General features: G+C 37.5%; 1 protein-coding gene across 1 annotated transcript in view; it reads left to right on the top strand.

The window, feature by feature from the left end:
- DPP4 (dipeptidyl peptidase 4) overlaps positions 1 to 14,074 on the top strand; it is an 81,365-nt gene that overhangs the window by 21,040 nt on the left and 46,251 nt on the right. Inside the window, exons 3-8 of the mRNA XM_054562758.1 lie at positions 1,663 to 1,758; positions 2,166 to 2,257; positions 3,706 to 3,786; positions 9,707 to 9,759; positions 9,871 to 9,943; positions 10,807 to 10,927. Coding sequence (XP_054418733.1) covers positions 1,663 to 1,758; positions 2,166 to 2,257; positions 3,706 to 3,786; positions 9,707 to 9,759; positions 9,871 to 9,943; positions 10,807 to 10,927 — 516 coding nt within the window. The remainder of the gene's footprint in view (positions 1 to 1,662; positions 1,759 to 2,165; positions 2,258 to 3,705; positions 3,787 to 9,706; positions 9,760 to 9,870; positions 9,944 to 10,806; positions 10,928 to 14,074) is intronic.

Here is a 14,074-nt window from a genome sequence, read left to right as displayed (position 1 = left end):
GGACAGATTAAAACTCCAGAAAAAGAACTAAACAAAATGGAGGTAAGCAATGTCCAATCAGATGCAGAGTTCAAAACACTGGTTAGAAGTATGCTCAAGGAACTTAGTGAAGACCTCAACAGTATACAAAGATCCAGTCATAAAAGAAGGATACACTAATTGAAATAAAGAACACTTTACAGGGAAACAACAGTACAGTGGATAAAGCCAAGAATCAAATCAATGATTTGGAACATAAGGAAACAAAAAACAAGCAATCACAACAATGGGAAGAAAAAAGGATCCAAAAAAATGAAGATAGTGTAAGGAGCCTTTGGGACAACTTCAAGTGTTCCAACATTCACATCATAAGTGAGCTAAAAGGAGAAGAGAAAGGCAAGAAATTGGAAAGATATTTGAAAAAATAATGAAAGAAAACTTCGTTAATTTTGTAGAGGAAATAGACACGGAAGCCCAGGAAGCACAGAGAGCCCCTCCCCACCAAAATAAAGTGGATGCAAAGAGGCCCACTCCAAGACACATCATACATAAAATGCTAAAGATTAAAGATAAAGAGAGTAACTTAAAAGCAACAAGAGAAAAGCAGTTTGTTACCTACAGGGGAGTTCAGCTGATTTCTCAATAGGACTGTCAGCTGATTTCTCAAAAGAAACTTTGCAGACTAGAAGGGATTGGCAAGAAATGTTCAAAGTCTTGAAAAGCAAGGACCTATAGCCAAGATGGCTCTACTCAGCAAAGTTATTTAGAATCAAAGGTCATATAAAGAGCTTCCTAAGAAAGAAAGAAACCGAAGGAGTTCATCATCACCAAACCATTATTATATGAAATGTTGGAGGGACTTATTTAAAGAAAAGAAGAATGTCAAAACTATGAACAATAAAACAGCAATAAATACATAACTATCAACAATGGAATCTAAAAAACAAACTAAGCAAACAAGAACAGAGACAGGATCATGGATACGGAGAGCATTTTGATGGTTGCCAGATGGGAGGAAAGTATGGTGGAATGGGTAAAGAAGTGAGGGAATTAATAAGTACATACAGAATAGCCATGGTAATGTACAATACAGTACAGGAAATGGGGGAGCCAAAGAACTTATATGCATGATCCATAGACATGGACAACGGCATGGGGATTGCCTGAGGGAGTCTGGGTTGCAGAGTGAAGCAGGGATAAAGGGGGAAATCAGGACAACTGTAATAGCGTAATCAATAAAATATAATTTGAAAAAGAATGTTAAAGGTCCCAGTAATAGCATTTAAATATTGATTACACATTGAAATATTTTGGAATAGTGGGCTAAATAAAATACACTATTAAAAGTAATTTCATCTTTAAAATGCTTCAATGTTGCTAACTAGAAAATGTACTTACATTATTTTTTCATTGGATATTGCTGATCTAGACCTTCATAATCAGGGTCACTTTTACAGCACTAGTTTACAATGAAATATACATACACACTTACATGTGCTTTAACAGATAAATGCATTTTTTCTCCATCTACACAGTTCAAAATCTTTCAAAATGTGCTTTGTATTTTGTGAGTGTACTTCTGTATCTTGTAACCAGTGTAGATTGTAGAGATCTATTTGTTTTTTCTATGCAAAACTTTGGTTCTCATCTTACTGAACATTTGTCTCTTTTTTCAACCTGCAGGTGATGCTACAACTAATAGTCTCAGAACCTACACCCTAAGTGATTATTTAAAAAATACTTTTAGAACAAAGTCCTACAACTTGCGATGGGTTTCAGGTAAGGATTTTTTGGGGGAGGGGAGGCATTGAACATTATGTTTATGTTCATTGTAGTTAGGCTGCAAGTCCCTTTTATGGCACTGAGAAGATACCCTTGCTTTTTGATACCATGTGGGAGAGAGTCTTTTTCTACCTAAGGGTGCAAAGGGAATCAAGAGAGAAAAAAACCTTATTTCTCTGATTATGTACTATAAAAAGTTAGATATGAATTGAAACCTGAACAACAATGATGGAAAAGTGAATGTATACTAGTGTAATACTAATAATTTAATGTTTTTCAAACTTAGAAATGCTTATTTAGTACTTGTGCACACTTAAATCTTAAATTTTTATTGCATAATTTTTAGCTTATGAAGATGTTTAATAGCAACTTGAGATATTGATCTGGCCGTTTTCTCTCTTTAGACCATGAATATCTCTACAAACAAGAAAATAATATCTTGCTATTCAATGCCGAATATGGAACCAGCTCCGTTTTGTTGGAGAACAGTACATTTGTATGTTTAATCCCATAATTAATTCATACTTTAAGGAAATTCTGGGGACTTTTTTCATAGCCTTTCAATTCCTGAGTACTGCCGTTTCCTACTGTTGGTCTTTCTCTGCAGAATATGACAGTGGATCTTTCTCTCCTTCTTGGAATCTTCCCTGCCTTGGCTACTTTTTTAGTCTCCTTTGACAATTCTTCTTCCTGCCCATACTCCTGAATGTAAGTGTCCCCAGGGCTCTGTCTTCATTTGCTGGCCTTCAGTAAATTTCATGCGCTTCCACATCCCACCTCAGCACTGTCTTTCTGGCCTTGATTCTCCAGTACACATTCTTTTTTTGGTTAACACTAACCTCTGCTCAAGGTCTACCCGGGCTGTCTAACCTTTTGGCATCTCTGGGCCACACTGGAAGAAGAGGAGTTATCTTGGGCCATACATTAAAGACACTGTGACATATAATCATTAAAAATATCTCATAATTTTAAAAATAAATTTATGATTTTGTATTGGGCCACATTCGCAGCCATCCTGGGCTGCATGAGGCACAGGGGACACAGGTTGGACACCCCCGAAAACCTTTATTTTTAATTATTTGCTTGCTCCTTCACATGAATGGTTTGCGAACATTTAAAACTCTGTATTCCATACTAAACTAGTTATTTCCCCGTCACTCTCCTAGCAAACTAAAAGAATACTATTCCTCTTCCTGTGTTACTAATCTTGGTAGATAGTGCTCTCCTGCAAGTCACAATCCTCCTTGATCCCTCTGTCCTTCCCTATATTTAGCTACTCAATATACCTTCTGCAATTTCAAGGGTCTCTCGGATTTCCATATCCACTGTAGAGTCCTGGTTCAAGGCTTTGTTTCATCTTGTGACAGTGAGTATTCTAATTTGTGTAACTGTCTCCATACTGCAGACCAGACATTGTCCAGGGCTGACACAACCCCTCTCATCTCATCCCAGTCACTGTGTCACCGGCGCATCTTTGTAGAAAGCAGATAAGATTCTCTCACACCTGTATGCAAAAACAGCCATAGTTCCACCTCTTATATTTAGGTCCCCGTTATTTTTCTATTTTTATGTCTTCTTAGCTTATATTTCAATATATCCTATACTGTATTCAGGTTACACCTAACCGTTAGACAGCCTCTAAATATGCGTACTCTTTTTGCTCATGCTGTGCCCTTTACCAAGAAAGTTCTCTGTTTCTAATCCCCACCCTCACAGTTATCTTTCCTTGGTTAAAACTAAACTTCCCCTCCCTGTTCCTCTAACCCTGGTCACCATCTACCTTACATCATGGTCATTTTTGTGGGGGAATGTACCATCTCTCCTAGATCAGGAGCTCCCAAGGCACAAGCCACTTGTCCAGAACCATACCCTCTACATAGAAAGTGCTCAATAATGGCAGTTAAATGGGATTAATTGTTCTTTTTTTTTCTACTTGATTGACAGGATAAATTTGGATATTCTATAAATGATTACTCAGTGTCTCCCGATGGAAAGTTTGTTCTCTTTGAATACAACTATGTGAAGGTAAAGGAAATGTTTTCTTATTGTGACATTTAAAGAATCCTATGAATGTATTATTTTATAACTGATTTGAAGTATATGAATATTTAAGATTGACACCTAGTAATACAGGCACTAAAATCTCTTATTCAGCACCAAAAAGAGAAATAGTCATTCTCATTCATAAAAGATAAGTCCAACAAATATTTTAAAAGAAAGTAATTTGAGTGTTTTCAAACACTAAACTGTGTAATATTATAATATAGACACTAAAACATAATAAAATAGAACTTCTAATCTAAAAGTGAATTTACATGTTTGACTTGTACATCCAGTAATATAACCCCTTATTTTCTTTTTCTCAGCTTTACATGTAGTAAAACTCTCAATAAGTATTTGCTTTAAAAAGAATTAAACTTCTTATCCTTCAGAAGAGATGCTGCAAGGCGACTCACACAGCCCACATCCCAGCCTTCACATCCCACCATATACAAATCGTTCTAAAGGGGGAGCCTCAGTCTTGTAAGAACACTCAGCTTCCTCCAGCCACCCAGCCCAACATCAAATTCTCACACATTTAGGAAAGGTTATATTTAATCACACATCCTCTTCAGGTTTAGGATGGCTGCAAATCACCAGTAACTTTAACTGCAGCTCTTCAGTTATTCACGGATTTGGCAACAGTTGTTGAATATAGAACGTTTTGAGATATGTAAGAAAAATTAAAAACCTGTAGATATTCTGCATTGAAAAGAATATAGAAAAATGGGAATCCCCACCTCTGCTTTTTCCTAGAATAAATGATAAATACTCGTATAAATACCTTATCTCACACATCAGTGCTGCTGTACTCAGGCCAAGCAAACCATCCTGTATTCCATTTCCAATTTTGGGACTGTAACTCCCAGTCATAATATTTACCCTGGATTCACTGTGCTGGGCTCTGTTTCCTGGACATGAGGACTAGATGACTGTGTTCTGCTAAATTTATCAACTATGAGCAAATCAGGATCCTATGCCAACTTTAGCACATCTGTTCCCAATTAATGGATTATTGTTTGTGTAATTCAGTGGTCCTTACTGTTGTCTATGGAATAAAATTACTTGAGTCTGAAAAAGTTTTCAGTGTCCAAGCGAATCCTCAGATCAATAAGCTGAAATCTCTAGAGTGAAACCAGCATCACTATTATTTTTTTCAAACCATAGATTATTCTAATTGGCACCTAGGGCTGAGAACCACGGAATAACAAGTGCCCATGTTAAAGGCTAACATAAAGGCTGACATTAAGATAGAAATGGAATAGTAAGTGCTAGCTTAATTTACTATTTAGCCAAGTCCAGCAAGTGCCATTGGATGTGCACTAATGAATATACTTCCTTGGTAGACATTAGCTGGGCAATGGTCACTGGTAATTTGTATTTGTTGTGGCACTGGAGTTTACATGTGTATTTAACTGCTTTTGTTGTTTTCACTCTGTCCCTTCCTCCTACTATCCACGCTTTCCATGCAGTATCCAAAGATCTCCTTTTAAAACCTGTTATATTGTCATGCCTATGCTTAAACCTTTATGATCATTGGCTTCAAATAACCTTCAGAATAAACCTCAAACTCTAACATAGCATCCTCAGAAGCCTGGGTGAGTGGGCCCCATTCTGCCCCCCATAAATCACCCTCTTGGCATTCACTGTGGTTGGCCAGTGCCTCTCATCCCTGTGTGCCCCTTAGAATGATCTGGGGCCTACCCAACATCAATTAAGCCAGTATAGCCATGGGTGGGTCCAGGCATGGGTGGGTCCAGGCATGGGTAGATTTAAGGGTTCCCAGGTGACCCAATGATCCAAAGTTAAGAACCTTTAAATATACAACCTTTCGTTTTACTCAAACATCTCTTTTGAGGCAGACTCTGAAGGGCCTATTTTGGGTCCCAGCGGAGGCGGACTCTGTAAGTCCCTGTTCAAGCGCCAGCTGAGGCAGACCCTGAAGGCCCCACACTGGGCACCAGCTAAGGAGAAAGGAGGACTCTGTTGCACAGAATACACTCCGGGTCATCATGGAGGGGGAAATAAAATAAGTCGGCCCAGACATTTCTCTGTCTGCTAGGAGAAGGGGGGGTGGCAATTCCCTCTACTGGGGAATGCCCTGAGCCCTTCTCTTGAAGTGGCTTTTATTGATGACCATATGCACAGGGGTATACAGCCTGGATGCAAAGCTCATCAAAGTCAAAAGGTTATGCTTACAGAAAACAAATAGAGATCATAAATAACAATTGGAGGAACACAGGAGATTTACCTCAGGTCACGGTCTGGTAGACAGGGTGGAGCCCATTCAGCCCTGAAACTTGAGAAACTGTTCACATTCTATGCTCAATCCCAAACATCAGTACTCATTAACTTGAGGGCATTGTTAGCAAAGTAAATTTCATAGGATTTAATGCATTCCTTTTCCAGGCCTAATTGTCCTTGGGAACTGCCTGATCCAGTTCAGGGATGTACCTGCCTTTAGTATTGTTTCACTGATCAGGTCAGGCGGCAGGCAGAACAGCCAAAAGATAAGGAGACTTCTTTCAGATAGAATGAGGACTCTGGCCATATCAAAGCTGAGGGGTGAGGGTTTTTTGCCCATCCTCCATGTCCCCCAAGTCCTTCCTGTGATGGCCCCATGCCACTGTGCCTGCCTTAGGTTGCCCCTGCCATTGAGGGGTCTTAGCCATCATTGACTAACCTACCATCCTCCGGGGCCAAGCAGGGTGATGTGAGGGAGGCAAGGGCTGCGCCCATACCAGAGGGACAGGTTTTGTCTCCTCAGTGGCCTATTTTCCCAAGGCCTCCTTGCTTAGCTCCAGCCTGAGGGCCCTCTTGCCTGTGGGCAAGGCTACAGTCCCTGAGACCAGTAGGGACAGCTCCCAATGCTCTTTCATTACTATCTAAGGGCCAAAGCATTTGCCATTGCTTTCTTCTGGAACTTTCTTCCCCCAATCATCATCTGGCTCTTCCTTTTCAGTAATTCAGATCCAGGCTTGACATTACTCTCTGTCCTTCCGTTCCCACACTCTCTCCAAAAATTTATCGCAAAGCACAAAATTATAAGATTATTGGAAGTAGAGAACTGTGTCTTCTATTTTACTTCCCAGAGTATCCAATAGAATTTTCTGTGCAGCATGAATTTGTTGACTAATTAATGCTCAAGAAACCTATTCAGAACAACAACAACAAAAAGAAGTTTAATTTTATTCCATTTCCTTGGAGGTCTGCTATGTTATTTTCTTTAGAACTTACGCTATAGCTTCTCTATGGCTGAGGTAGTGCTTCCAGAAAGATCAATTATTACTTCTAAGTTATTTTTAAGAAGTAAAGATTACTTTGAAGTTGCTACAAAAACCTTGAGTGGATACATTAAGAAATAAATACCATACAGCTTGGTAGGGATGTTCCCCTAGCATCTTTTTCTCATTGCCTAATGCTCTAGAGACAGAAATAGTAACACAATCTATGGCATGTTGACAATTCCAGAAGCTTTGCTAAGCACTTCACATATGTTCTCATGAACCTGAAATTATTGTTGTCATTATTGACATTTTTCTAAAGAAAAAAATGAAGTTTAGGAAGAAACTTGTCTGCCATTACACTTTAGAGACTTTTCTTAGTCCATTTGGGCTGCCATAACAGAACACCACGGACAGAGTGGTTTAACCACAGAATTTTATTTCTCACGGTCTCGAGGCTGAGAAGTCCAAAATCAAGGTGTTAGCAAATTCAGTGTCTGGTGAGGTCCTGGTTCTCGGATTGTAGTTGGCCATCATCTTTCTGTGTCCTCACATAGTAAAAGGGGCAAAGAATCTCTCTGGAGTCTCTTTTGTAAGGGAACTAATCCCATCTATGAAGGCTCCATCATGACCTAGTCACCTTGAAAGGCCCCACATCCAAATATCACTATATTGGGCTTAGTATTTCAGCATATGATTTAGGGGCAGGAGGCACAAACATTCAGTCTATAGCAATCAAGGCTAGAAGACTCCAAAGCTTTGCTCTTAAACATGGCCATTGCTATCTTTGTGTTTCAACTTTTCTCTCCCATGTTGCCTTGTTTACCTCTTTGCTGTGTAGAAGTCCTCTGCCACTGAAACAGAACAAGAATCACCTTTGTCCAAGGGCTTTTCCCTCCCCAGTACCTAATTTATGATTCTGGCCTCTCCCCACCTACCTCCCTCATCTCTCTTATGAATCTTTCCTTGTATTTACTTGTCCATTTCCCCCCATTCACCTATGAGCTCCTCAAAGAGAAGGAGCCTATCTTAGCTAATGATGCCTCACAGAGGATAATTGCCAATGTTTATGTCCTAAATAGATTGATGAGTCTATTTTAAAAGATGAAGTGAACATCCCAAACATGCTGGGTTTGTTTTCAAACCCTGAGATGGATCTGTATTCTGAAATGATCTCAAACCTTCTTAAATATCTCAGTGTTGTCAGCCTGTACCACACCTTTTGGCTTTAGCAGGTGTTATACTGCCTGGTTTCCCAGAAATAAGCATAGAGTGTGTCAAAATAATCCAGGATTGAAAAAGAAATGTAGAACTTAAAAAAAGTAGGGACTTAATGAATATTTGTTGACATAAAAGGTTGGGAGAGTGATAAATGATAAGAGGGAAATATTCTTCTAGGTTAAGAACCCTAGCTTGTGTCTCAACTCTGCTATTATACAACTGAGCCCTTGGGTTACCTTATTTCATCTATTTCATCCTTATAGATAAAATCTGACTTTTATTTTAGCTGGGTTTCTTCCTTGAATACATACTACGTAGTATGCACTAGACCAAGTTCTAGGTATTTAAAGGTGAATATGACACAATTATTTTCCTCTAGGAATATGGCAGGGAAAACAGACATATAGATGAGTAATTTAATTTACCTTTGCATTCACATATAAGTAATTTTTTCATTAATACAAATCTATAATCATGTATATTTTTATTTCAGTCTTTTTTCTTTTTTGCTTTAGATTTTTTATTTTTCTTGTCTCATTTTTAATAACTCATTTTTTAAGGAATTCTCCCTTTTTCTAAGGAATTCTCCCTCTTTCTTTTGTTTAAAACTTAGTAGCAAAAAAATGTTTGTAATAGGGCCTTACAGTCTTCTAATATCTATAATCTGTTGTGGTATATCATTTTTTGTTTCTGATGTTAGTCATTCATACCTTTTTTTCTCTCACACTATGTTAGCAATTTTTTTAGTCTTTTAAAGAACCAATTTTTTGCTTTGTTGAATTATCTGTATCTTGTTTTTTCTATTTGATTACAGCTTTTACCTTTATTATTTCTGTTCTGATTTTTTTGGATTTGGATTGCATTTCATTTTGCAGCTTCTTGAGATGGTTGTTTAAAATATCAATGGTATATGTATTTCAATTTTTATATATATATATATATATATATATATATATATATATATATGGCTAGGCAGTTTTCAAAATATCTATACTACTTTATATTTTCATGATCAATGTAGAAAAGTAAACATTTCTCCACAACATCACCAGCAATAGAATTATAGACATTTCAGAAAGTTTGTTAGGAAAGTGGTTGAAAAGTGAAAATGTGCATTCTTCTTAAACAGGTGAACTTAACATCCTGTGGTTAGTGCTAGGAATAAGGTTTGCAGAGGAAGTGGCACCTTAGCCCACTGTGATCCTGGGAAGGCTTCTTGGCCGAGGTGATGTCAAAGGTAGGCTATATGAAGTCCAGAGGAATTTGTAAGAGATAGTCTCTAAGGTTTTATTTCTAATTCCAAAATTATAATGATCTAGATAGGGAATATATAAGAAAAGATAAAATTTGAGAATTGTACAATGTTGTAATATTACTTTGTCTCTCATCTTGAGCTCCTATAGCAAGTGGTGAAACTATCAATAATCACAGACACCTGAAATGTCTGTTTTCTTTTATAGAAATGGAGGCATTCCTACACAGCCTCATATGACATTTATGACTTAAATAAAAGGTCAGTGACACCCTTATAAAATATATCGTACTTTTCTAGTGTAATAACTTAAAAACAAAAAACACATTGTGATTTATTCATTTGGTAGTTGTTTCCTTTTATCTTTTCCAGGGAGCTGATTACAGAAGAAAGAATTCCAAATGACACACAGTTGATCACATGGTCACCAGAGGGTCATAAATTGGTTAGTGAGTCTCTTTTATTGCCAGAAAAATAATGGCTCGAATTTCTTACATGTAGAAGCTACTAATCCTAATACAGAACAGATACTTAGAAAGATAAAGTTTCACTACCAAATATAGTGTTATTGCCTAAAATAAGATTTTACTAATCTAACATAGTAAATACAATTCCGGAAAGTCTCTGAACTACCATTAGGAAATTGTTCATTTAATGGAAAAAATGTTCATTAAGCTCTTAAATTCTCATTTCTTTGTACTTAGGGTTGGTTTTTATTTTTTATTTATTTTTTTATTTTATTTTTTGCTATTGTTGTGGTTTGCGGGGGGCGGGGCGGTTTAATAAGCATATCTGCTTTCTGCTGGTTCTGTGGGCCTCTCTGGGTCACTGTAGATATATCTTCATGATGTTTAGCTAAGAGAATGTCGAAGTCCAGAAGAGCTAAACAGGAGGATGGAATGTTTGTCTGTACTTGCCCTCCTCCCTGCAAGCATGCCACTGCACTCCCTTAGTCACCTCCCCCAAGAAGAAATGCGAGGCACACATCATTCTTAATATACTTTAGAATGTGTTCTTACATACTTTTGCATCCACAGAGTGGTGGTTGTGAGTCTCCCCTTTTTAATATGTTAAGTGTTTTTTTAGGATAAATTGGTGTTATAGCTTGTATACTGATCATTTAAGAATATGAGGGGGAGGGAATAAATGACTTTTGTTTTGCTCAAATTGAATAACCTCAGGTAATCATTACACTTGCACACAAATATTTCTTTAGGATAAAATAGTTGATAAATGTTTTCTTGAACTTCAGGATAAAATATATCATATCATGTTATTACATATCGATATTCTTTTTAATCTTCCTAGGCATATGTTTGGAACAATGATATTTATATTAAAAATGAACCAAATTCATCAAGTCAGAGGATCACACAGACTGGGAAAGAAGATATAATAAATAATGGAATTACTGACTGGGTTTATGAAGGTAGAGACTTTAAGGCATTTTTAAATCAGAATATATGTAAGTTTTTAAAAATAGTTAAACATTTCTTTAAAAAGCAAGACATTCAAGGACTCTACTGCATTTTTTTTTAAATGTCATCAAATTGTTTTTAGCACTCACCACACCAGGTATCTCAGAGACGAAAACTGTCTTAGCAGGAGCTAGTGCTACTTCTTTCTGTCCTCATTGTCTCTCAATGCCCCCATTGTCTTCAGTCTACTGCTACAAAGGGCCTTTCTGTGTAAGTAGCTTTTCTGCTTTTCCGGGTCATAAAATCCTGCAGATTAACATCAGATGTTTCTCTAACCAAGCCTACCTACCCCAGAAGTTACTGAGGAAAGCTAAGTACTCCCACAACATTCCTAAAGATGACAAAATACTTTTTGGAAGTTGGGGAGGAAAGGAGAAGAAAACACCTGTTTTATAGAAGATCTGTGTTCATTTGAATTTGGTCAAATTATAATTTCCTGATTTTAAAGAAGAAAAAAATAACTAGAAAGGCTTAAGAAAAAAATGAATCAAAATACAGCACTAAAATGATTTTTTAAAGATTTTTTTTCTTCTACGATGAAGAGTTTTAGAAAATATTATAAAAACACTTCAGCCCTGTCTGGTGTGACTCAGTGGATTGAGTGCCAGCCTGCGAACCAAAGGGTCTCTGGTTCCATTCCCAGAGCACATGCCTGGGTTACAGGCAGCTCCTCAGTAGGGGGTGCTTGAGAGGCAATCACACATTGACATGTCTCTCCCTCTCTTCCTCCCTCCCCCTCTCTAAAAATAAATAAATAAAATCTTAAAAAGAAACATTTAAGAGACTCAGAAAATATTAGAAAAACATGTTTCATATCTATAGTTGCCAAGACAAAAGGCATTTTGAGACTCTTTCAAACCATTCACAAAGTTGCCTCGTGCTTATTAAAGACTCCTCCTTATTTGATCCTATTATTTCTTTTTCATAGTTAAAAAGCATAGTTTTTCTTCATAACCGAATTTTGGTTGTCTCCCAGTTCAAGTGAAGTTTAATTAAATGAATAACATTATTAACAAAAAAAAAATACTTTAAAAGAAAGATAAATTCCCATATCTCAGAATTAAGTGTTGGATTAAAACTTATAATAAAATTTACTGAAACGAGTCACTTAGAAATTGAAAACCATCTTCAGCACTTGATGGACATCAGAGCACAGCCTCCAGGATCCCCCATATGAATAGGGTAAAGCCTCTTCCCAAAGTGGTGACCTGACTGTCCCGAAGGAACAGCTGGGTGGAAGTTGGGACATCCCTAACGCTGAGGTCTCCTCTAAGGCAGGCAACAGCTGGAGGGATCTCATTTTGCCTTTCCATGACTAAGCCGTTCACAATCAGAAGAATGGCTTCGCAGATCCAATGTGGGCCTGTATCCAAAAATGGGACTTTGGTCCCTATAGAGAGATTCTTAGAGTTGGTTTTGTAAATTTACAAATGATCCTTATTCAGAAAAGAACACACCTGTTTCTCCGTATATCAGATCTACCCTATCCACTGCAACCATGAAGAGTTGTTGAGATCAAAAGAGAGTATATTTTGAGAGTCTGTAGGTTCATAACTAAGAGAATAAACAAAGCTGCAAGGTCCAGTCGGGTCCATGGGCCACACCGTGAAGGGCCACTCCCAGAGGAGCCTCCACTCTGGAATCTGTGCCCTCCACCTCAGCCAATGTCCCCAAATAGCTTTCTCTCTTTGTATCTTTGTTTTCGCTTTGTCTTATTTCAAGATATTCTAATTGATTATTACTGTGTATTATATGCATTTTTTTAAAATGATAATGCTTGATGTTTTAATATAAAACTAATTATATGATATTCACTCTTGAGAATGAATGTAATTAACCTAACTCAGAGCTGAAAATAAGAATTTTGATGAGAACAAGTATCAGAAGGGATAAAGAAAGAAATAATTTTGGAAGATGGAACTCCCTTTATCCCTCTGAAGTAGTAGTGTTGACATTGGAGGTGTGGTCAATTCCGTGCAATTCACATTGAATGCCAAGAACCTGTGAGATGCTATGCCAGATGCTGGGCACGCAGAGACAAATGCTACTCAACTGCTGCTCTCAGGGAATTCAGACCAGAGAGGGAGACAAAGATGCCAACAAATAACTGTCAGGGAGCAAGCCAAGTGTCCTATTTGGGAGAGGACACAAAGTCCAGGGTACATAAGGAAGGTCAGAGTGGTGCGATGAGAGATATCACAGGACGCCTCAGAGTATGGGGAGACGGGGTTGCTATAGACCCCTGTGATCAGACAGCTTGGTATCAAGAAGGGCTCGACATCTTTTGTTCCCTTTGTCTTCTGTTCTCCCTACCCTACCCATGGTCTCTTCATTCCCAGGACTTTCAGTTTTACCAGAAGTAGTTTTTGTTTTGTTTTGTTTTTTTAGTTTAAATAATTTTTTTTTATTTTTCAGTTATAGCTGACATACAATATTGTGTTAATTCCAGGTATACAACCAAGTGATTAGACATTATATAACTTACTAAGTGATCATCTCTATAAATCTTACAGCCATCTAACACTATACATAGTTACCATAATATTGTTCACTGTATGCCTTATGCTATACTTTACATCTCCATGACTATTCTGTAACTACCAATTTGTACTTTTAATCCCTTCACCTTTTTTAGCCTTCCCCACAACCCCCTCCCATCTGGCAGCATCAAACTCTTCTCTGTCTATGAACCTGTTTCTGTTCTGCTTGTATGTTTTTTAGATTCATTTTCTGATATTTATTGCCATTTTATTATTTTTGATCTTCTTTATACTTAAAGAATACCCTTTAGCATTTCATATAATACTCGTTTGGTGGTAATAAACTCCTTTAGCTTTTTCTTGTCTGGGAGGCTCTTTATATCTCTTATAATTCCACCCCCCACACCCCCCCCCCCCACTACCCCAAGAGACTTTCTAGAGTAATTTTTTTTAACTAGATTTCAGGTATACAAATCTATAATACATCATCTCTATATTGTACTGTGTGTTCATCACCCCAAGCAAGTCTCCTTCTATCACCATTTATCCCCTCTTTACCTCTTCTACCTACCCCCCCCACCTCCTTCTCCCTCTGGTAATCATCATACTGTTGTCTGT

Source organism: Pteronotus mesoamericanus, unplaced genomic scaffold, assembly GCF_021234165.1.
Source record: "Pteronotus mesoamericanus isolate MK-2021 breed Mesoamerican mustached bat unplaced genomic scaffold, CSHL_Meso_final scaffold_651, whole genome shotgun sequence".
In the NCBI taxonomy this organism is placed as follows: Eukaryota; Metazoa; Chordata; class Mammalia; order Chiroptera; family Mormoopidae; genus Pteronotus; species Pteronotus mesoamericanus.
The sequence above is the reverse complement of the archived record's forward strand: the minus strand, read 5'-3'. Positions and strand labels throughout refer to the sequence as shown.